We start from the raw sequence: 24,778 nt of genomic DNA on the forward strand, positions 1-24,778 counted from the left end.
ATACTATAATCTGAACCTGTGACTATGGAAAATCATCTTTTCCTCACAGCAAACTGAAAGCCAACGAGACTCTCGCTGTAGACGAAAACAAAATTAACTTGCCCTGTGGCACCCAAACAAATGAGGGACGGCTCCAATCCCAGTCTGCTATGTGATGGACATGAAACCCAACCAATCAAATCTGCGGAGCTCTTTCTGTCGCACTAAATATCCTGTAAAGCAGGCAGTACCTTTCATTTAAACTTGAACACATAAAGAAGGTTTCATCGCATTAAACTGCCTGCAGAGCCTGTGGATGTCGGGGAAGAGCGATAGACAGGAGACATGGTGAGCAAAGAGCCAAACCACCTGCTCACAGGCCACACCAATAGCAAGAGCACCTTGGCAGACAAGCTGCCCGGCACCATGACTGTGCGCTCTGTGCTGCTGAACCGAGACTCCCCCGACATTGAGAGCCGCCTCAAGCGGCGCCGCAGCCGCACCCACCAGGTCCGCTTTAAAGACCTGGAGGATGGCAGTAGCAGCAGTGGCAACGGTGGCTCAACAGAAGCCAAGAGCCATCGGAGGCCTCCGACAGAAAGTGACAGCCCTCGCCATCTCTGTAAACATGGCATTATGGCCTCTCAGGGATGGACAGACAGGGAGGGGCCTAGTAAGGCTCTACCTGGCCAAACCTCTGTAGTCGGGGCAGTGCGTGGGGACATGGCAGGCACCATAGAGGTGGTGGCTGCTTTCTTAGCCAGGGCCCCTCCTCACCCGTTGACCCCAGGACCCACACGTCGATGCTGGGCCCCCCCTCAGACCAACAGCCTAACCTTGCCAATGACACGCAGGCCTAGTACCAGCACCAGCACAGCCATCCAGACCTCCCCATGCCTGAAAAAGCCCCAGCCCCTCTTTTCAACTAACTCACGCAGCCATAGTCTTGGGGACACAGTTGGGGCAGATGGGGATGATGAGCAGGACTCCCAGGATGAATATCTCTCCCACAACCATGTCTCGGTGCCAGGATGCAGAGATGGGACCAGTCCCCCTGGGCAGCAGCCAGTGGGAGACCGGAGAGCTAATGGCTCCAGGATCGGCGATAAAGGTGTTGCAGTGGTGAAGAACTCAAGGTACAGCTGCCCCATGTCAGTCCTCAACCACACCGAGGCCCATCCCTGCTCCTCTGTATCCTGCCGGGATGGCTCCAAGCGTCAGGGGAGCACTACGCCTTCACTGGTCAGGAGGAGGAGGCGGCTAAATAGGGCAATAAGTGACCCAGGAAAAGAGGTGTCCTACTGCACCACTCCTACACAGACTGAGGTCCCAAGCCCATCTCCACCGCCCACAAACACTCAGCTCTGTACCACTCAAGTTCAAACTGAGAGCCCTTGTCCCTCCCCGCCTACAGATACAAAACAATGCACCATCCAGAGCCAAACTGAGAGCCCATGCCCATCCCCACCTCTGACTGAAACACATAGCACCACACAAGTTCAAACAAATAACCCCTGTCCGTCATCACCACCTCTACATGGTAAACAACACACCACTCAAATTCAATCTGAATCTCCCTGCCCCTCTCCTTCAGCTAATCAACCATGCACCACGGAGACACAAACTGACAGCTCGTGTGCTTCTCCACTAATCTCCACTCACATCCCATGTGAGAGCCCTTGTGTATCCCCGACTCTGACCCAAGACATCACCCAAACAGATACCGTGCCTTATTTTGCCTCACCTGCACAAACACTTTCCCCCAAACCTTGTGCAGAGCCATCCTGCCCCTCTCCAACCAAGCCTGCTTGCACTACCGTTACCCAGCCCACAGTACCATCCACCACCATCATTTGCTCCTCTTCTCCTCCTACTGTCACAGAGTCCTCCATCTCCTATTACACTGTTATCTCCCCACCTACAACACCCAGCGATGCTGCAGACAACTTTATTTCATCTGCAACTGCAATATCATGCTCCACCCAAAACTGCATTACCCCTGTCTCAAACATAGTCACCTGCACTACCCTGTGTTGTTCTGCTGCTACCTTAACTACCGCCCCCAGTTTAATGCCCAACGGCCCCATCTTAGCCCCAACTACAACTATAGCACATCCTGCACCGACCAATGCATCAAACACCGCACCTGCAGCAAATGTTACAGCTTGTACATTTGTAACTCAGACTGCCCTGTCTTGCACCTCCATATCGTACTACACAACCACACATCCCATTGGACCCCTTGGCCATCACTCAAACTCTGCTCTACCACCCTACGCTACTGTTATTCAAACCGTTTCACACTGTAACATCCCGTGTCAAGCTGTGCAAAATATCTCTTCTGCCAGCTCGGGGATGGCCCCCTATTCCTCCCCAGTCCCAAAACTCAAATCTTGTACTTCTCCACCACCACTCTCCACCCTAGCAAACATGCAATCGAGCACCACACCAACTAAAACTGTTCCCCTGTACTCTTCCACATTTCGTGCCGCACCGCCATACACACCCCCATCTCAGGCCCCTTACAGCACTCAGGACAAGAGGGTTGTTCGACTTCCACCTCCACCCCCACCACCTCCACCCTACACCCCACGTAAAGAGGGAAGCATTACCCCAGGCCCTGCACTCAAACCTCCCACACTCAGGGCAGACAGCAAGGCCAGTGAAAAAGAACAAGACAGAGAGAAGGAGAAAAGGGAAGATGTGACAGGTAGGGAGTCACCCAAGCTCTGCGAGAGAGCCAGCTCTCTGAAGTACAGAGCTTCCACCCCTCCAGTGTCTGTGATGAAGGGAGAGCAACAGCCCTCCTCGCCTGCCAAGGCTTGCTCCAAACCCAGCTGTCTCAGCTCAGCCCAAGCTCAGCTGGGGGCACTACATAAAATGCTCTGCTCAGGAGCCAGTGCCAGGCCCAACACCCCTAACAGCCAGCACCCCCTCCCTCCAAGACAGCAGGGTTGCTCTGGGGCTTTGGGCTGCTCAAGTTCTGTTGAGAGACCTGCGTCCGGGCCGCTGACTGCCACCCAGGCTGATACACTGCGACAGGTTCAGGAAATCCTTGGAGGGCTGGTGTCAGGGGCCAAGTGTAAACTGGACCCGTCCAGGGTGACAGAGAAGTTGCTGAGCCCTAATGGCCCCCTGCATGACATCCGCAGTTTGCAGACACAGCTCCATAGCCTGGAGGGAGTCCTGGAGACCAGCCAGAACACCATTAAGGTCCTACTGGATGTTATACAAGATCTGGAGAAGAAGGAGGCCGAGAGAGATGGGTAAGTTTGGTGATAAACTACTACTTTTAAGCCATTATGAGCAGTTTTGAAATTTTGTTGACTTTGCACATCCCTGTGGACAAAAGGCGTTCTGTGGAAGAGGGACTTCATTTTGTATAAGCATTGGCTCTAATCACAAAGATGTAGACTCATCTAATGGTAGCTTGAGCGTTTATGTTGAAGTAAGTGTGAGCGATGTAGTGGTGTTTTGGAGGAACGGGTGTTTGCGGAATATAAAGTGATGAGTTAATGGATTTCTAGTTGTGGCTATGCATCCCATCTGCGTGCCATAAATCATTTCATCAGATTTCACAAGGGAGCTGACCCAGAGACAAGTATTTGGAATCATTATAAAGTCGTTTCTAATATTCTTGTTGATGGGGTCATTTACGTATATTGCTCACATGGAGACGTCGCCGTTAGACTGAGACATATCAGTGCAAAACTTCTCATAAGCAGCTTTCAAGGCATGTGCCGTGTGATCAGCGAATTAAATAACCCACATGAAGAGATGAGCTTTTCACTGATGAGATTGTAAAACTGACATTGGCGTTCACCTTGAGTTTAATATAATCAGAGAGTAGAGCCGTACACGTTTTATGTTCAATTTGCATAACCACATAAAAACTAAATAGTCAATTTAGTCATCTGGATATGCAAATTTTCTTCTTTTTTTGTTGATTTTTTTCTCCCCAATTGTGTCCGGCCAATTACCCCACTCTTCCGAGCCGGTCGCTGCTCCACCCCCTCTGCCAATCCGGGGAGGGAGGGCTGCAGACTACCACATGCCTCCTCCGATACACGTGGAGTCGCCAGCCGCTTCTTTTCACCTGACAGTGAGGAGTTTCGCCAGGGGGGCGTAGCGCGTGGGAAGATCACGCTATCCCCCCCAGTTCCCCCTCCCCCCTTGAACAGGCGCCCCGACCGACCAGAGGAGGCGCTAGCGCAGCGACCAGGACGCATACCCACATCCGACTTCCCACCCGCAGACACGGCCAATCGTGCCTGTGCAAGGGACGCCCGACCAAGCCGGAGGGTAACGCGGGGATTCGAACCGGCGATCCCCGTGTTGGTAGGCAACGGAATAGACCGCCACGCTACCCGGACGCCCCGGATATGCAAATGTATTTGAAACTGGTCAAGTTGAAAGACGAAGAGGCGGAGAAGAGGCTTGCCTCTAGAAGCTCTGTGGGACGACAGAAGTTATTAATGCCTGGTATTTAGGAGCCCTGATAGGTAAATGTCATCATGCATCCTCAGAGATCACCATTTCGGAACGAGGGGGGGGGCTCATTTATCCTGCACAAGTATTTGCTTCTGACCCATAGACACATAAACGAGTGCCAGACAAAACACAGAGACGATCGTTTTGCACTAGAAGATTGTCTCCTCTCTCTCGGAATTGAGTAAACAAACGAGTTATTGTGGGTAAAGTCGTTTTCCCAAGGAAGAGAAATATCAGCAGCCCCGCAGTAATAACCATCCTGCATTGTGCTGTGAATATTACGGATAGGTGGTTGTTTTGCCTGAGCTTTGCCTTGACAGAGCGCCTCTATTTATAGCCAGGTCCTAGCATTCATTGTGATGCTCTAAATACTTCTGGCAACAAAGCTGTGTGGACAGAACTTCATGCAAATCTGGTGATATTGAGAAGGTAGGTAAACTAGTAGAGTACCTGATGAAAGAAAGACCGAGTTTCAGGAGGAGGTAGGGTTGTGGGGAAAAAGACATGCAATCAGGTAAGATGTTGTTATGATGACTCCATGTCAGTCATGCCACTTCTGCCCCTTGATACGCTGAAGAGTCTCTCGTCAGACTAGAAGCTCCCTTTTTGGCAGGTTAGTTGCAGATGCTTTGCAACTCTTTCCTCATGCATGCAGCTTGGCTGTGATAGATAGGAATCAGCATTAGGCTACGATCACGTTGATGATGTGGTGGTGGTGGTGGGGGGGGGGGTTCAGATGCTCCATGCCTCTTAGTGTAAATTCTTTACAATTCTCATCATCGCTTTAATTAATCTGCTTCCCAAGTTGTAAGCTGCTTAACAATTTCTCCTGCCTTATCATACCAAAATAGTACATCATGCGAGGAAGGGGGGGGGGGCTCCAAGATCGGAGAGGAAGGATAGAAGCATGGATGGATGGGCGTCTGGGAATCTATGGGAAGCTTTGACTGATTTCTCAGCCGCCTAATCCAAATCATACCGCTAACACCCATGCCAAGAATATGAATCGCTGCCATTTTAGCATGCTGTTGTGTGACCTCTTGTCAAATGAAATATATCACTCTTCCGGAGCAGACAGGGCTTTCCACTACGAGGACTCCGTGATGGGCTTAAGTCTAATGCATGCAGACTTGACTTTTACCTCATAAGCATTATTTTATGCCCGAAGTGTTACAGTGAGTCATGGTTTACGTAACAGCCCGAGACCGTTGGAAGCGATATTGTTCATTAAAAACGATCAAGCGGAGCTGCGGAGAGGAGATTGATAGATCCCAGAAGTTCAACACGGGAAATCAAATCTCACTTTTATAGAAAAGGAAGTCACACGCACACGCGCGCGCACACACACACACACACACACAAACTCTCTCTCGCTCTCTCTCAGACAACAACACATTCTCTACTTTGTGTCCCGCTTTGACGTCATCCCTGTGCCCCTTCAACAGGCGACACTCCTACAGAACAGGACAGGACATAGAGAACTGTGGGACCTGCAGAGACTGCGCCTGCATCATCTACAGGTAAGAGCCTGGGCCCAACACTCGCTGTGTGTGCAACTTGTGTTTTCATATCTGTGCAACTTGTGTTTGCAATATTTGTGGAACTTGTGTTTGCATATTTGAGCACATTTGCGTGAACTTTGAAATCTTGATCTCTTGTTTCACACGTTAATACTGACAGCGTGTGTCCTACCGTGCCACTACGTTCAGCTTTACGGCATGGTAGGATTATTGCTCTTGTGAGACGCGATTTGAGAAGAGAGCCAGAGTACGGGAGGTGCCACTAATGCCGCAGGTTTGATCACTGAGCTTAGACATAAGAGCTTGTCAAGACTCATCGCATGGTTTCACATACTCCCCGCTCAAAATCTGAATAACGGATTAACAGCAACATACAAGGACTTGAGTCGTACACCTATCCGCTTGAACTCGTTTCCTCGCTCACTTTCCCTTTTCCTTTTGTCATTCTTTTCTCTTTCTCTCCTTTCGTTATCGCTCTCGCACAAAGTCTCACACGCGCAGGCACACTCGCGCGGCTGCCGCCTAATCGTCCCACTCTTCCGGATTTGAATTGAAAATCAGTCAATTAACAAACAGGATTTCACAGTTTACAGTGAGATGGATGATGGCGGAGAGCAGAAGAGGAATTCCGTGACCCGGAAATCCACGTGTCTCCGCTCGAAACGTCAAAATGTCACAATTACAAATACCGGCGTCCACGTGAGACTCAAATCTAGTTGAAGTAGAGAAGAAACAAAGGCTGTGGGGGGGGGTAGGATAAAGATAGTAAAGGGAGAGAAGACACGAGACAATGGAAGAGGAGGGGAAATCGGGAAAAGAAATTAGGGAAGTTATGGTCTGCCGGGTCCCTGTCGCGATCTGTGGATGAGACACAGATCGAGAAAAAGGAGGTTGTGAAAGAGGAGAGGGAGAGACCCTCCCTGGCGGTCTATTCCGTTGCCTACCAACACGGGGATCGCCGGTTTGAATCCCCATGTTACCTCCGGCTTGGTTAGGGGTCCCTAACAGGTCCCGTCGGGGTGCCTGTTCAGGAGGGGAGGGGGAACTGGGGGGAATAGCGTGATCCTTCCACGCGCTACGTCCCCCCGGTGAAACTCCTCACTGTCCGGTGAAAAGAAGCGGCTGGCGACTCCACATGTATCGGAGGAAGCATGTGGTAGTCTGCAGCCCTCCCCGGATCTGCAGAGGGGGTTGGAGCAGCGACCGGACGGCTTGGAAGAGTGGGGTAATTGGCTGGATACAATTGGGAGAACAAAGAGGGGGGGGACCCCCCTCCCCCCAGAAAAAAAGAAGATAAAACCAATACGGGGAAGATTGCTGTGAGAGAATGGTGTTACGAAGAGGAGAGAAGGACTCACCGTGGGCCCAGAAGGAGAAATAGGAGCGGGGGGGAGGGGGGGGGGTAATGTTATTAGCAAGGTGTATAATACGATGCTGTGATCTGCTCTCGAGTGGCTGTTCTGGGTATTCTCCTTAATGCTGCGCCAGGGAGTCAGCCTTTCCATGCTATTGTCTTTCCGTGAAAGAAAAACTTGTTGACCTGTCAAACCTACACGCCCGTTTTGAGCGTGACATGGGGATTTCACTGGGTTTACAGGGGAAGAGGTTTTCCTTTCTCTGGAGCTCCAGTTAAGGATGGTCTGACAGAGAATGCGACACAGGTGGAGAAGGGTGGTGTTGGACGAAAAGGGGGAAAATAGACCATGAAAGAAAACGCGAAAGATGGAAAAAGAGGACTGAACTAAGACTGACAGGATAGATGTTTTCAGTTAAAAGGCTGCTTGAGGGCGTCCGGGTGGCGTAGCGGTCTATTCCATTGCCTACCAACACGGGCATCGCCGGTTCGAATTCCCTTGTTACCTCACGGCTTGGTTGGGCGTCCCTACAGACACAACTGGCCGTGTCTGCGGGTGGGAAGCCGAATGTGGGTATATGTGTCCTGGTCGCTGCACTAGCGCCTCCTCTGGTCGGTCGGGGCGCCTGTTCGGGGGAAAAGGGGGAACAGCATGATCCTCCCACGTGCTACACCCCCTGGTGAAACTTCTCACTGTCAGGTGAAACTCCTCACTGTCAGGTGAAAAGAAGCGGCTGGCGACTCCACGTGTGTTGGGGGAGGTACGTATGTGGTAGTCTGGTAGAGGGGGTGGAGCAGAAACCAGGACGGTCTGAAAGAGTGGGGTAATTGGCCGGATACAATTGGGGAGAAAAAGGGGTAAAAAAAAATAATCATAAAACGCTGCTTGACAAAGCAATATTTTCACTGCACAGGTTCACACCATACCAGTTGACCCAAACAGTTACACTTGGAAATTGTGTTTGGGGAAATGATGTAAAAATGTTCATTCAGCGTGCAACAACAAATATTAGCCCTCTCCCAATGAGCCACTAATTAAATGGCATGAGCTCATATAATGATATTACATAGGTCAGGAAAACTGCACATGAGCGCCTCCCAAACTAACATTTATGAGAACACTTCAAAAACCCTGAATTAAAGTGAATACAGTACCAGTCTATATTCAATTACTAAGCTAATTAAATGCAATCCTGCAGTAATTAAACTGCTCTGTCTCAACAGTAATTAAATGAGGAGCCATCGTCTAACGCTCAGTATTACACAAGTTCTGTGTGAAAACCCGTTGTCTTCGCCCTGTCCCTGCAGAACAGACAGAACGGCAGCTCTCCTGCTGCACGTGCAGGTTATGTAGTATGTACTGACTGGCTAATGACGTGATCTCCTCTGCGCAGGATTTCAGAGGTTGATGCTGTACAGCTTTGTCATGGTCACTGCCATTGTCAGCCTCCAGGGTCCGTAACTTCACTACCTGTGAGCACTGCTCTGTTCACACCACAACACGCATACACACGCATACACACGCACACGCACGCACACGCACGCTCACACACACAGTAACTGTGTATGTATGTCTGTGTTTGTGTGTGTAACTGTCTTTGTGCTTGTGGGTATGCATGAAAGTGCTGGTGTGGTTAAAAAATAGAGCGTGAGGGGAAACTGGGGGCGGAGGAGGGGGGGGTAGCGTGGTCCTCCCACGTGCTACGTCCCCCTGGCGAAACTCCTCACTGTCAGGTGAAAAAAAGCAGCTGGCGACTCCACGTGTATCGAAGGAGGCACGTGGTATTCAGCAGCCCTCCCGGGATCGGCAGAGGGGTGTGGAGCAGCGACCGGGACGGCTGGGAAGAGTGGGGTAATTGGCCGGATACAAGTGGGGCGAAAAAAAAGGGGGGGGGGCAAAAAAAATAGAGTAAAAATACCAAAATTGGGGTTTGTGATCCAAAAGAAGTGTTGAGCCAAAACTTAAATAAATGAACATCATAAAAATTGGGGTAAAAGACCAAATTAAACCGGCACTGTAACTACTTGTTCTAGTTTCAGTCATTCGGATCAAAATCATAAATAAAACGGTAGAGATTGTGGCCCTCATCAAAACCTCACACAAACCCCGAGATCCGTACTGACAGTTTGTTACTGCCAAGTTCTGTTGAAAGATGAACCGATACTCATATAATAAAAGCTGTGGGGGGGAAAAACTTGAGTCAAATTGAAAATAATGGGAATAACAATACTATCATGACCACATGGGTGTGTGAGTGATTGTGTAAGTATATGTGTGTGTGCTTTGTTCTCTCATTACTCGTTACATCTTTTAGGGCGAGGCTTATATAAAAATGCTAATGAAGCTGTAAGCATGCAAATGTGGCTACAGATCGCAACATTTTTGAACGATTTGTACAAGAGCGAGCCTTGTAAATACGCGCTTTATTTGTTCCTCTTTAGAGGGCTGGTATTTGGGAAAGAGAAACGCGTGTATCTGGTCTTATTTACCCGGCACCAGTGGCACGTTAACTGCATATTAATACGTGAATCTGATTGTGTAGCGACGTGCTCGGGTTAATTAGGGAGGTAGAGCCCTTAAATCTGAGATTCCTCTCCCATTATGCGTTTTGCTAATGGCGTATGTGCTGTATGGAACAAAGCTAGGAGTCCTAATAAGAAACTCTTGTGCTTAATCCCCATGGAGTGTACCGACAAGGCAGCCTAATCAGATCTGTACTCAGGTGCTTTATCTCCGGTGCTGTTCTGGCTATTGTTTGATGATGCACTTTGCTGGAGGAGCTCGACGGTCTCCTAGTCTGAGATGGATTAATGTGATGTGCGTTCGGAGCCAAAACCACTTTCTGGAACGCACATTCGGAGCTGGACTGCGAGATGCTCACTAAGGCTCTTAGGGGTTCGTTTGATGACAATCCATCATATCTCATTCGCTGAGCAGCAGATAATTGAGAAAAGGAGTGCCGAGAAAGCGTATTTTGTTTCCCTTTTCTTTCTTGCTAGCTGGTGGGTACGCCATTCATACTGTTTGATAGCTATATGGGGGGGGGGGCTCATTTCCACATTGTAAGAGTGTCTGTGCCTTTCATCAAATGGCCGTTCTGACCCTTTGAACAAACATTCGTCAGTGTCAATAAACACCCCTTAACGTTATTAGAATATGTATTGTACTGCGTCTGGATAGTGTAGCGGTCTATTCCGTTGCCTACCAACACAGGGATCGCCGGTTCGAATCCCCGTGTTACCTCCGGCCCTACAGACACAATTGGCCGTGTCTGTGGGTGGGAAGCCGGATGTGGGTATGTGTCCTGGTCGCTGCACTAGTGCCTCCTCTGGTCGGTCAGGGCACCTGTTCGGGGGGGAGGGGGAACTGGGGGGAATAGCGTGATCCTCCCACGCATTACTTCCCCCTGGTGAAACTCCTCACCGTCAGGTGAAAAGAAGCGGCTGGCGACTCCACATGTATCAAAGGAGATTTGTGGTAGTCTGCAGCCCTCCCCGGATCAGTAGAGGGGGTGGACCAGCGACCGGGACAGCTCGGAGTAATTGTCCAAGTACAATTGAGGCGAAAAAGGGGGGGGGGCAAAAAAGAGAAATAAAATAAATATGTATTGTATGCATGTACATCCGTGTAACATAACTATGGCATGACATGACAACTATGACATTTGGGGGTGGGGTGGAGGACTCGCAGACTCTTTTTAGGCTCGTTGGATCAGGACTAGACTCATAATGATCCATTGGGAGGCTTGAGATGAACATTTTGTGACATCGCCTACTGTACCAACTCATCATTCCCCATTCTCTCCACACGCCCATCATGAATCAGCACTTTCTGACGCACAAGTCCACTGACACAACATTGTGTGACAGAACTGGATCCCACTGTTTTTCGACTGCCAATGCACCAGAGAGAGAGAGCGGGTGGATCATGGGGGAATTGGAGAGGAGGATGGAGAAATGAGATTGACTGAGGAGATTGGAAGAGTGTTAGAAAGAGGGAAAGGGATCGAGAGAGAGAGAAAGAGAGAGAGAGAGAGAGAGAGAGAGAGAGAGAGAGAGAGAGAGAGAGAGAGAGAGAGAGAGAGAGAGAGAGAGAGAGAGAGAGAGAGAAATGGAATCGCAAGTTCAGGCGAAGGAAAGTGGAACAACTCGTCCTACATCTCAATATCTGCATCTTAGTTTCTCTCCTGAACTAAGTCTCTATCACTCACTTTCTGCACCTCTTGTATCTTTTTACAAATGCCTAACTGGAGAGTGGTGAAATATTCATCCACATTAAACATTTATCTCAGTGCCTTTAAAAGATTTTAAAAAGTAATAATAATGGTAAAGGGGACCAGGGGCTATCTCTGTAGGCCTGGTATGAGAGAAGACTGACTGCCAAAGGGCTGGACTGTCAGTTCAGTATTTCCCCATGATAGAATGGGTTAGCATAACTTGCAATGTAAAATAAATAAATAAATAAATAAATAAATAAATAGAAATGAAAAGCAGTATATTGATGTGGACTGATGAGTTTTGCAGAAAATCCATTGGTTGCATTTAAAAAAAGGATGGGTGGTAAAGAGTATCTTGCATACCACTTTCTTGTTCCGGTTCTTACAAGTGCAACTGTGAGGGGTCACAAGGGGAAAATGGGGGAAAATTCAATTCAAAGGGGACTTAGAGAAGCGGGAGAGAGTATTACAAAGTGGAGAATCTGGTAAGAACAAAGTGTGGGGTATTTGCTGTCAGTCAGGGGTATATTTAGATCTGCGGTGGGGGTTACTGCTGTAACCGGTTATTTTCTTGCCCGGTGCGGGATTCGATACGGGGTGTACTGCACCACAAGGCGACATCACTAACTGCTTGGCTAAAGGGTCAGACCTGTTAGCTAGGGGCTAACGTGTCTTATTAGTAGTTTACAGTCGTCACCCTCCCCGGAAGCGCGCCCTCGCGCTTTGTCATTCCCGCGCTCCGAAGAGACTTCTGAGGATCTGCACACTTCCGGATCCCACCACTGCCACCAATGTAACCGGGTATTTTCTTGTCCGGTGCGGGATTCGATACGGGGTGTATTGCACCACAAGGCAATGTAATGGGCTTCTGCGTAGTTTCTGGTCTTCGGAGAGCACATTCTCGGTTTGGGCTCATGTCCTCTTTCATTAGCTTCTATTCACTTTCCTTCGTGGCTCAGCAGGGCATGGCAGCCACATTTAAATATCCAACCACAAGGCCCCGACGCTGGCCCATAGCGACTGACAGCTTTGCATTGTTACAGTTTAAACAGAAAGAAAAAAAATATGTCATTTTGCAGACATCAGAGATGGCCACCTATTCCAGCAGAGTGCCTGTGTCACTTCCTCCACTTCCCCTCTTCATCTCGCCGCGCTCAGAATATAAATACATTTCACACCTAGAGGGAGATGAGGAGAAGTGGTGCAAACCCAGAGCCCTGGAATGGATGGGAAAAGAGCAGGATATAGGGGTGAGAAGGATGTCAGAGAGGAGGTGAGGAAGAAAAATTACTTTGGCGGCTTGTTACAGTTTTACTTCTTCACCACCGAATGAACAAATACATAAAGTATTTCTTGGAACAATTCACTTAGGCAAACATACATCTGCATTAGATTTGCAGTGTGTGCACATATTTAAGTCAGCTCCTCCGAGACACTTGGTGATATTTAAGCGTATTGTTTAGGTCTATATACACTCACTGGCCACTTTATTAGGTACACCTTGCTAGTACCGGGTTGGACCCCCTTTTGCCTTCAGAACTGCCTTAATCCTTCGTGGCATAGATTCAACAAGGTACTGGAAACATTCCTCAGAGAGTTTGGTCCATATTGACATGATAGCATCACGCAGTTGCTGCAGATTTGTCGGCTGCACATCCATGATGCGAATCTCCCGGTCCACCACATCCCAAAGGTGCTCTATTGGATTGAGATCTGGTGACTGTGGAGGCCATTTGAGTACAGTGAACTCATTGTCATGTTCAAGAAACCATTCTGAGATGATTCGAGCTTTATGACATGGCGCGTTATCCTGCTGGAGGTAGCCATCAGAAGATGGGAACACTGTGGTCATAAAGGGATGGACATGGTCAGCAACAATACTCAGGTAGGCTGTGGCGTTGACACGATGCTCAATTGTTACTAAGGGGCCCAAAGTGTGCCAAGAAAATATCCCCCACACCATTACACCACCACCACCAGCCTGAACCGTTGATACAAGGCAGGATGGATCCATGCTTTCATGTTGTTGACGCCAAATTCTGACCATACCATCCGAATGTCGCAGCAGAAATCGAGACTCATCAGACCAGGCAACGTTTTTCCAATCTTCTATTGTCCAATTTTGGTGAGCCTGTGCGAATTGTGCCCTCAGTTTCCTGTTCTTAGCTGACAGGAGTGGCACCCGGTGTGGTCTTCTGCTGCTGTAGCCCATCTGCCTCAAGGTTCGACGTTTGGTGCGTTAAGAGATGCTCTTCTGCATACCTCGGTTGTAATGAGTGGTTATTTGAGTTACTGTTGCCTTTCTGTCAGCTCGAACCAGTCTGGCCATTCTCCTCTGACCTGTGGCATCAACAAGGCATTTTCGCCCACAGAACTGCCGCTCACTGGATATTTTCTCTTTTTCGGACCATTCTCTGTAAACCCTAGAGATGGTTGTGCGTGAAAATCCCAGTAGATCAGCAGTTTCTGAAATACTCAGACCAGCCCGTCTGGCACCAACAACCATGCCACGTTCAAAGTCACTTAAATCACCTTTCTTCCCCATTCTGATGCTCGGTTTGAACTGCAGCAGATCGTCTTGACCATGTCTACATGCCTAAATGCATTGAGTTGCTGCCATGTGATTGGCTAATTAGAAATTTGCATTAACGAGCAGTTGGACAGGTGTGCCTAATAAAGTGGCCGGTGAGTGTATATACTGTAGCGAATTCGGGGGGGCAACCACAGGAACCGCCGCAGCCGGGACGCGAACCTCTATCTCCCGTACCGCGGGAGACATCGCTGACCGCTCGACTAAAGGGTCCGACCCGTTAGCCAACGGCCAACGTGTCTACTTATCCATGCACGTTACAATATATATATATATATATATATATATATATATATATATATATATATATATAATACAGTCAGTGATTAAATTTAGACAAATATTATCTGCCATGATCATAACGAGTAGTGAAAAATAAAATGGGCCTCTAAATGGAAGAATAAGAAGGAAAAGAGCAGAAGAAAGATAACTGAACACGGCACTGAGTGACAGATAAATCCAGGTTTTTGTGTGTGTGTGTGTGCGCGCGTGTGTGTGTGCGCGTGTGAGAGCGAGAGAGAGAGAAAGACGGAAACAGACAGATACAGAGAGAACAAGCAAGGGAAAAACAGAGACTTGGCTTGCCTTCCAACTGGCTGTGTGAGGTTTTGGTTTTTCTAAAGAAAGGTTTGTAGGATTCTTCTCATTGACCTTTCACTAACAACCCTGTCAGGGCTTTGAGACCTATTTATGTGTGTGTAGGGGGGCAGTGTCTATTGCACGTGAGCGTGCGTGCGTGCGTGTGTGCGTGTGTGTGCGTGTCTCTGCCTGCCCCTGCAAATGAAGCTGATCATGGAGAGGTGGTGTGTGTGAAGTGTGTAAAGGGCAGGGCTGGCAGTTCTCCTGCAGTAATCAATCTTTACTTCAGGGCCAAGCTGTAACATATTGTGTTAAATACACAATATCTATATATCGTTTTAAATGCGTTACGCAAGCCATGGAGCAACAGGCTTCCCACTAGACAGAGTAGGAAAACACTGCGGGTTTTAGTCTCGTTCACATGAAACAAACGAGGAATGTGCAGCAGGCATGATCTCTTAACTTCTTTGCCTGATAGCCAGGCAGAAAAATCAACTCGTTACACTCCATTTCCATCTTCAGTCTGACATTGACTCCACTCTAACCGATGTCCGTGGGGGGAGGGGGATTCAATTTTCTGTAACAAATCGCTAGAGACCAACGTATCCGCCTGAATCTAACGTCATTTAAAGTCGACGCTGATGCGTTGCCATGCCAACATACTGGTTCCTCTCTGGTATCAGAGAGGAGTGGAGCAAAGTAAAAAACAAACTACGATGTCGGGCGATACTTTTAATCGATCTAGAACAGCCTCGACGGCAGCACCTATCTTGTCTGTAGCGGTCGCCATTGCTGTTATTTCTCCTCCTTGGTTACAGCGCAGTTTGACTACGGCGTTTGTCCCGCCCGTGGCGCTGATTGGCTAATCGTTAGCCCCCACCCCACCCCCCTGTGGCGCTCATTGGATAATCGCTTTTTCAACCGAGAAACCGCTGTTTCATGTCATGACGCCAGACCAGAAGAATCAGTCAACTGGGTGGAGTGGGCGGATTCAAAGGCCTGGGCCCAGGCAACTAACGTTACAGATATAAAGAACAGTATCTACATGCTTAATTCTCTCTTTTTCTGCTTCACTGTCTCCCATAAACACAACAAACACACCCACCATTGACGCAGCTCACACCAACGCACAAGAGTACAGTTACAAACCCGCCATTGATAGCAGCCCACATACAAACAAAGAGAAAACACTACAGAGAATGAATGACACGTAAACCGTTTCGATTTTGATCATTCAGTTCAAAAGAGTGAAGTGTTGTGAACGCTCCTGTAGGTTTGTGTGAGTGAAGAGGAGGGATATATAGGCTAGGTGTGAGATGGAGGAAGGGCGAGAGAAAGAGAGAGGAAAAGAAGGGGCATGAAAGACCGAGAGACCAGGGGAGGATGAGATAGGCCTTGTTCATTCTGTTGGCAATAATCACAGATTCTAACTCCTGCCAATAGTGAGAGCCAGATGGTACCCATCACCATTATGCCATGTCTTTGAAACAGGGTAGAGAGAAAAAGATCAAGAGGGGCATGCGGAACAGGGAAGCACTGCCTAATGTGGACGATGTGTCATATAAATACTAACCACACTGGTATCACACCCACAGCTAAATTAGACCCCTTAAAGCTCACCTACTCTCAGTCTTCCTGTTGCCATTGCAATGCAGTAATATCTTTGCAAGAAAACATTATCAAATAAGCAGACGAATTGGACAATAATTGTCTATAAAGTATGTTAACTTTCTGATGTGTATGTCCCAACTGCGACTCATCTCTAGTGGTGTTTATATTGGCTATAAAGTTGATATGCTTTTGTATATTTAAAATAGGGCTGGGTAATATGGACAAAATCAAATATGATATTTTTGGACCTAATACCTCGATATTTTATGGTAGTGAACGTAGTAGTAGATTTATCAAAAATCTGATTGTGCAAATGTTTTGTGAAAGCACCAACAGTCATCCCCACAATATCGTCACAATATCGATATCGAGGTCTTCTTCTGCCTTCGCTGCTCCCGTTTGGGGCCGCCATAGCTGATCATCCGTTTCCATCTCTTCCTATCTTCTGCATCTTCCTCTTTCATGCCAGCCACTTGCATGTCCTCCCTCACCACATCCATAAACCTCCTCTTTGGCCTTCCTCTTTTCCTCTTCCCTGGCAGCAGCATCCTTCTCCTAATATACCAAACATCTCTCCTCCACACATGTACAAAGAATCTCAATCTTATCTGTCTTGCTTTGTCTCCAAACCGTCCAACCTGAGATGTCCCTCTAATATACTCATTCCTAATCCTGTTCTTCTTCATCACTCCCGCTGAAAATCTTAGCATCTTCAACTCTGCCACCTCCAGCCCCGCTCCTGTCTTTTCGTCAGTGCCACCGTATCCAAACCATATAACATAGCTGGTCTCACAACCATCTTGTAAACCTCCCCTTTAAATCTTGCTGGTACGCTTTTGTCGTAAATCACTCCTGACACTCTTCCCCACCCACTCCACCCTGCCTGCACGCTCTTCCTCACCTCTCTTTCGCACACCACGTTACTTTAGACAGTCGACCAGAAGTATTTAAACTCATACATAAATTGATGATAAATTATACTCCCATTATTGACAATAAATAATTGTATATAATGCCCATATAATAACTAAGTGGTAAAGGCAAATAATAGAACAGCTAGAACAGTCTGGTAAGCTCAGAAAATTACATCACTTTACTGTAATGCAGACTTTAAACCATGGGAAAAGACAACACTTATACCATATCGCGACATTATGATGTCCAAAATCCCAGACGCTATCTTGTGTCATCACCATATCGATGTAATGTCAATATTGTAACCTGCATGGATAACTAGACGCGTTGGCCCTTAACTAACGAACCGGACCCTTTAGTCGAGCGGTTAGCGATGTCTCCCGCGGTGCGGGATATATCGGTTCGCGTACCTGCTGCGGCGTTTGTGGCGGTTACCCCCCCCCCCGAATTCGCTACAATATATTTATTAATTAATTAACCCTAATTTAAAATGTATTTATGTAGATACCATATAGATGCAGAGCTATATATTAAAGTCTGTGTAAACTTTTCGACATTGATTCATGAACTATGCGTCTGTTTCAGAGAACCAACTTGATATTAATAATTCATAAATGCTTCGTGAAGTGTACCACCACATAAAGAAAACCGCAGTGAGAGACGTCATTACCCCCTGAAGTTCTTTTCTGTGTTCAAGTGTGAAAATATATCCCCAGTATCCAGTACAAAAATGGGGTCAGTTCATTTTAGCATGTCGTGGTGTACCAGTGTTTACTTGCTCCGTTGTATCCTATAACACAAACAACACGGTCTAATGAAAATACCTCTCATATGTTTGTGACCACATTCTCGGTCATCAACAGATGTCCACCGAAGTAAATGAATAAAAATTGTTGAATATTTCTGTTCACCTGTTCTCTATTTTCTGCATCGTTGGGTCAAACGACTCCCTATCTATCAGCCCCTGCTAATAGATTGTGTTAACCATCACACAAATATAAGATAAGCAGCCAAACATTTAGAATACAATGCTAAAGAATGTCTGCTGATGTGTGGACACGTTTGAGTGACTAGGCAAGACACAAATACAGACGGCTTGAACTCTACTAGTTGCCTTATTCAGGTAGCGAGCTGCCACTCTGCCGTCACACCTCTCTCCCTGTTATCTGCTCCGTAGCTGCTCATCCATCAGGCTCTTCCACTCCAGCAGGCATCACTCGATACCTCAGTGGGGCTGGTAAACCCTGGACAAACAGAGTCCCCATAGTCCTCATCAACCCGTCTTGTCTTTTAACCCACTGCATCATGCTTCCCCATCACAAGGCATTGGCACCCGGAATAGATAAAGAAGATGTTCATTATGCAGGAAGTCTGCATGTCCTTGTTTTGAACAGACATATATTAAAAGATCAGGCGTGTTGTCGAAAAACTAAATGTTAGTGAGTAGTTATTAGAGCGGTTCATGGGTTGAAGGTGACTAAGAAATGTTTAGGTAAAACATTGTTCCTAAGGGGCGCCTGGGTAGCATAGCGGGTCTATTCCGTTGCCTACCAACACGGTGATCTCCAGTCGAATCCCGGTGTTGACTCCGGCTTGGTCGGGCGTCCCTACAGACACAATTGGCCGTGTCTGTGGGTGGGAAGCCGGATGTGGGTATGTGTCCTGGTCGCTGCACTAGCGCCTCCTCCTGTCGGTCGGTCGGTCGGTCGGGGCACCTGTTCAGGGAGGGAGGGGGAACTAGGGGGAATAGTGTGATCCTCCCACTTGCTCTGTCCCCCGGCGAAACTTCTCACTGTCAGGTGAAAAGAAGCGGCTGGCGACTCCACATGTATCGGAGGAGGCATGTGGTAGTCTGCAGCCCTGCCCGGATCGGCAGAGGGGGTTGGGCAGCGACCGGGATGGTTCGGAAAAATAGGGTAATTGGACGAGTGCAATTGGGGAGAAAAAGGGGTAAAAAAAAAGAAAAGGTGATGACTGCTTATGGAATGAAACAGGCTTGTACTGTCTCATAAAGAATTAAATTGACTCATTGGCTGATGATTGTTTATGGCACTTATGAGCACTTTCGCCGCTGTTGAGTGCTTTATTTAACAAAGTTTTACACACACACACCGTAGCGAATTCAGGGGACAACGCAACCACAGGAGCTGCCGCGGCCGGGAAGCGAACGCGTATCGCCCGCGCCGCAGGAGGCATCGCTAACCGCTCGACTAAAGGATCAGACCCCCCCAGCCGGCGGCCAGCGTGTCTACTAATCCATGCACACTACACTACCCCCCTCCTTCGGGAAGCGCGTCCCCGCGCTTAAGCATATCAGCTCCTTCACGCCTCAGGGCGCATACGCTTCCGATGGCCTTACGGTCGCTCCATCCCACTTCTGACACCAATGTAGCGAATTCAGGGGACAACGCAACCACAGGAGCTGCCGCGGCCGGGAAGCGAACCCGTATATCCCGCGCCGCAGAAGGCATCGCTAACCGCTCGACTAAAGAGTCCCTTTAGTCGACTGGTTAACGTTGTCGCTTGCGGAGCGGGAGACACAGGTTCGCGTCCCGGCCATGGCGACGGTCTCCCAGACTGCCCCCCGAATTCGCTACAATACACACACACACACACACATATACACTACCGTTCAAAAGTTTGGGATCACCCAAACAATTTCATGTTTTCCATGAAAAGTCACACTTATTCACCACCATATGTTGTGAAATGAATAGAAAATAGAGTCAAGACATTGACAAGGTTAGAAATAATGATTTTTATTTGAAATAAGATTTTTTGTACATCAAACTTTGCTTTTGTTAAAGAATCCTCCATTTGCAGCAATTACAGCATTGCAGACCTTTGGCATTCTAGCTGTTAATTTGTTGAGGTAATCTGGAGAAATTGCACCCCACGCTTCCAGAAGCAGCTCCCACAAGTTGGATTGGTTGGATGGGCACTTCTTTGAGCAGATTGAGTTTCTGGAGCATCACATTTGTGGGGTCAATTAAACGCTCAAAATGGCCAGAAAAAGAGAACTTTCATCTGAAACTCGACAGTCTATTCTTGTTCTTAGAAATGAAGGCTATTCCATGCGAGAAATTGCTAAGAAATTGAAGATTTCCTACACCGGTGTGTACTACTCCCTTCAGAGGACAGCACAAACAGGCTCTAACAGGTACTATTTAATGAAGATGCCAGTTGGGGACCTGTGAGGCGTCTGTTTCTCAAACTAGAGACTCTAATGTACTTATCTTCTTGCTCAGTTGTGCAACGCGGCCTCCCACTTCTTTTTCTACTCTGGTTAGAGCCTGTTTGTGCTGTCCTCTGAAGGGAGTAGTACACACCGGTGTAGGAAATCTTCAATTTCTTAGCAATTTCTCGCATGGAATAGCCTTCATTTCTAAGAACAAGAATAGACTGTCGAGTTTCAGATGAAAGTTCTCTTTTTCTGGCCATTTTGAGCGTTTAATTGACCCCACAAATGTGATGCTCCAGAAACTCAATCTGCTCAAAGAAGTGCCCATCCAACCAATCCAACTTGTGGGAGCTGCTTCTGGAAGCGTGGGGTGCAATTTCTCCAGATTACCTCAACAAATTAACAGCTAGAATGCCAAAGGTCTGCAATGCTGTAATTGCTGCAAATGGAGGATTCTTTGACGAAAGCAAAGTTTGATGTAAAAAAAATCTTATTTCAAATACAAATCATTATTTCTAACCTTGTCAATGTCTTGACTCTATTTTCTATTCATTTCACAACATATGGTGGTGAATAAGTGTGACTTTTCATGGAAAACATGAAATTGTTTGGGTGATCCCAAACTTTTGAACGGTAGTGTATATATATTGTAACGTGCATGGATAAGAAGACACGCTGGCCGCTGGCTCGCGGGTCTGGCCCTTTAGTAGAGCGGTTAGCGATGTCTCCTGCGGTGTGGGCGACACGGGTTCGCTTCCCGGCCGCGGCAGTTCCTGTGGTTGCGTTGTCCCCCGAATTCGCTACTATATATATATGGGAGGGGGTTTATATATATATATATATATATATATATATATATATATATATATATATATATATATAAACCCCCTCCCAAAGGGGGGTTTGCAAGTAGGCACCGACGTTAAGTCACAGATGGGAGTGTATTGTCATTATAGATCGTTAAGGTAACACATCCCATCAAATAGATCCTTCTTTCCACAAACAAATATGTTTCACCTAACGTGAGCCAGGAAAATCTAGAAAGCTGAACAATGAACGTTTGATGTTGCCGAGCCGCTCTCCGTTACTGTTTGCTTTGCACTAATCACACCTCACGTGTATTACTCTACACTAAATCTGCACCTACACTTGTAGTGAAACAGCCAGCTAAGCAGTCCAGACACCCTTATATACCAACAGTGCTAAGCTCAAAGGACAGCAGACCCTTCTGAATTGAAAACCGCTCGCTCAGCATTTCAAACTCCACATTGTACTAACAACCATAAGCTAAGGGACGGCTGACCCTGCTGACTCAATATTGGCTGCGTAACAGTTGAAAAATTACATCATATTGGCAAACTATACACTTGAATATGTAAAAGACGCTGGCTGCCAACAGCACTTGAGAATTTAAGAAACCAGTCACCACAGGTCCTTTTATTTTCTGTATAGAGGGAATCATTTCTAGGTTTGTTTTTTGCTGGGACACGAAGGTTGACTAGGGCTGAACTTTCAGCAGACATAACCCATCAACTGCAATGTGACACGCTGTACACTCCAAGTCACACACACACACACACACACACACACACACACACACACACACACACACACACACACACACACACACACACACACACACACACACACACATATCTATAGTAACGTGCATGTATAAGTAGACACGTTAGCCCTTGGCTAACGGGTAGGACCCTTTAGTCGAGCGGTTAGCGATGTCTTCCGCGGTGCGGGAGATACGTGTTCGCGTCCCGTCTGCGGCAGTTCCTGTGGTTGCCGCCCCCCCCCCCCCGAATAATTTCCATATATCTAAAACACCACTGATGCTCGTCTATATTTCTTCAAATTGTTTCAGCTGCTCTTGAGCCCATATCAGTGCGCACTGATGGCAGTGTGGTTAACAGTATTAATGTGATTCGCTGAGCAAACTGGCTTTAAAACTACCACACACAAAAAATATTCACGGGGATGTAGCCTGGATTTCCAGCTATGCTTTTCATCCTTGGTCCTTAGTTCAGTTTATGTTAGCTAGTCTTTCTAAATGCATCACAAACAGCATTTTCCCACAGTACATTGAGCTCTTCAAAAACAGACCACAGAGCAAGGTCCCTCTTAAAATGGCAGTCTGTTGCTGGCGGGGTTGTGAGATACTGGAGTGGGCACCGGCATCCGTTTGAATTTTCCATTTCTTAGCCCGCTGCAGCTTTTAACTTGTGCCTGCTGAATCATGTCTGACTTGTTTTCCTTCATTTACAAAGCAACTTGAAGGTGGAGAACTATCTTGTAATATCTAAGGAATTTGTTTCTGTTCGTTTACTTTTAGTTGCTGGTATGGTGCACTTGGTTATCTGGCCAATTTACCGAGCTTGGGACTGGTTGTGTATTCTGATAGGATATATTTGAGCATTACTCTTTGCTTATCACAAAGGACTTGCAGGGACTTCACACAGTCACTGCCTCATGTGCTTGTGGTGATGACAAATCATCTTGGGTTGGCCTGATAATAAATCTTATTCTAATGCAATCTTTATTGCAATATTTTTTCCATCTTAGCTTCTTCCTCTCAGCTCTTTCCCAATTTTTGTTTCTGTTGTCCCTGCTCAGTTTAAGGAACTACTTTGGACATCTTGTCACTTCCCTGAAGTGTTTTCTCGAGAACAGATTTGTCCTTTTCTACGGATGCAGCTTTTTCCCTGTTGCACCTGCAGTAAAATATCCATCCATCCATCCATCCATCCGTCCGTCCGTCCATCCATCCATCCATCCATCCATCCATCCATCCATCCATCCATCCATCCATCCATTATCCAAGCCACTTATCCTAATTAGGGTCGCTGGAGGGATGCTGGAGCCTATTGGAGCAGTCACTGGGTGGCAGGCCGTCCAAAGACCAAAGACAGTCCAAAGACATGTAGGTCAGGTGAATCAGCCATACTAAAATTGTCCGTAGGTGTGAATGTGTGGGCCCTGTGATGGACTGGCGGCCTGTCCAGGGTGTCTCCCCGCCTGCCCGCAGTAAAATATCTCAGTGATCATTTTGCTTTCTGAACAGCTCCATCAGGGGTCCCTTGTGTTACTCCTGTGACAGAAGTACTGGTATCTTATAAAGCCTGTCACAGGGCTTCCCAAGAAGTACGAATTACTGATCTGTATTCCTGCTGTCAATGCATTTCAAAGCAGTTTAAATATTTTACTTAGTGTTAGCCACAAGAGTTGTGTATCTTGTATGACTTGGAGACAGTGGCACTGCCAAAAAGACAGGAGGTGTAGCTGGAGGAGGCAGCTGGAGATGCTAAGATTTTCAGTGGGAGTGATGAAGAGGGACAGGATTGGGAATGAGTATATTAGAGAGACGGCTCAGGTTGGACGGTGTGCAGACAAAGCAAGGGAGGCAAGATTGAGATGGCTTGGACATGTGTGGAGGAGAGATGCTGGGTATATTGGGAGAAGGATGCTGAATATGGAGCTGCCAGGGAAGAGCAAAAGAGCAAGGACAAAGAGGAGGTTTATGGATGTGGTGAGAGAGGACATGCAGGTGGCTGGCGTGACAGAGGACGGTGCAGAGGAGGAGAAGAGATGGAAACGGATGATCCGCTGTCGCGACCCCTAACAGGAGCAGCGCAAAAAAAGAAAAAAGTAGTAGTAGTATCAGTCACGGGAATAGTAAAAGTAGGGATTTTTACAGTCAACATCTACAAGTAAAAAAAGAAAAGATTTGTTCACTCATACATGGTAAATGCATAGACTTTGCTGCAAGTGGAGACATTATTTTAATTTACTACACGTACAGCTGTATAACATTATACATATTGTGGGTATTTTCATGTGAAGAAGTATGTGATTCAGCAATAGGGAAATCATTTAGTTCACCAGTCTCAATAAGGCCCATGCAATCCTTTAACAGCTCCAGGAGAGGCAATCACACCATTAATTATTTGTATCATCATCTAAATGGATTTCGATCTGTATCTGGATTTAGGGCTTCGACACAAAATCAACATCATGCTGTACTGAGTTTATGGTATGAAGCGTGAACGGGTACAAAAGCAGAACCAGTAGATAGGTGAGAAAGTCTTGTGAGAGAGTCACTTGTTTAATTACCCCCCCCCCACATTCTGAGCTGTCCCGGTCGGTGCTCCACCCCCTCTGCCATTCCGGGGAGGGCTGCAGACTACCACATGTCTCCTCCGATACATGTGGAGTCACCAGCTGCTTCTTTTCACCTGACAGTGAGGAGTTTCACCAGGGGCACATAGCACGTGGAAGGATCACACTATTCCTCCCAACACCCCCTCCCCCCCGAACAGTCCGACCAGAGGAGGC

General features: G+C 47.3%; 1 protein-coding gene across 1 annotated transcript in view; it reads left to right on the forward strand.

The window, feature by feature from the left end:
* Window positions 1-324: 324 nt before the first annotated feature.
* LOC130121564 (proprotein convertase subtilisin/kexin type 5-like) overlaps window positions 325-24,778 on the forward strand; it is an 85,134-nt gene continuing 60,680 nt past the window's right edge. Inside the window, exons 1-3 of the mRNA XM_056290411.1 lie at window positions 325-1,345; window positions 2,405-3,245; window positions 5,916-5,990. Coding sequence (XP_056146386.1) covers window positions 325-1,345; window positions 2,405-3,245; window positions 5,916-5,990 — 1,937 coding nt within the window. The remainder of the gene's footprint in view (window positions 1,346-2,404; window positions 3,246-5,915; window positions 5,991-24,778) is intronic.

Source organism: Lampris incognitus, chromosome 12 (genome assembly GCF_029633865.1).
Source record: "Lampris incognitus isolate fLamInc1 chromosome 12, fLamInc1.hap2, whole genome shotgun sequence".
Lineage (NCBI taxonomy): Eukaryota > Metazoa > Chordata > Actinopteri > Lampriformes > Lampridae > Lampris > Lampris incognitus.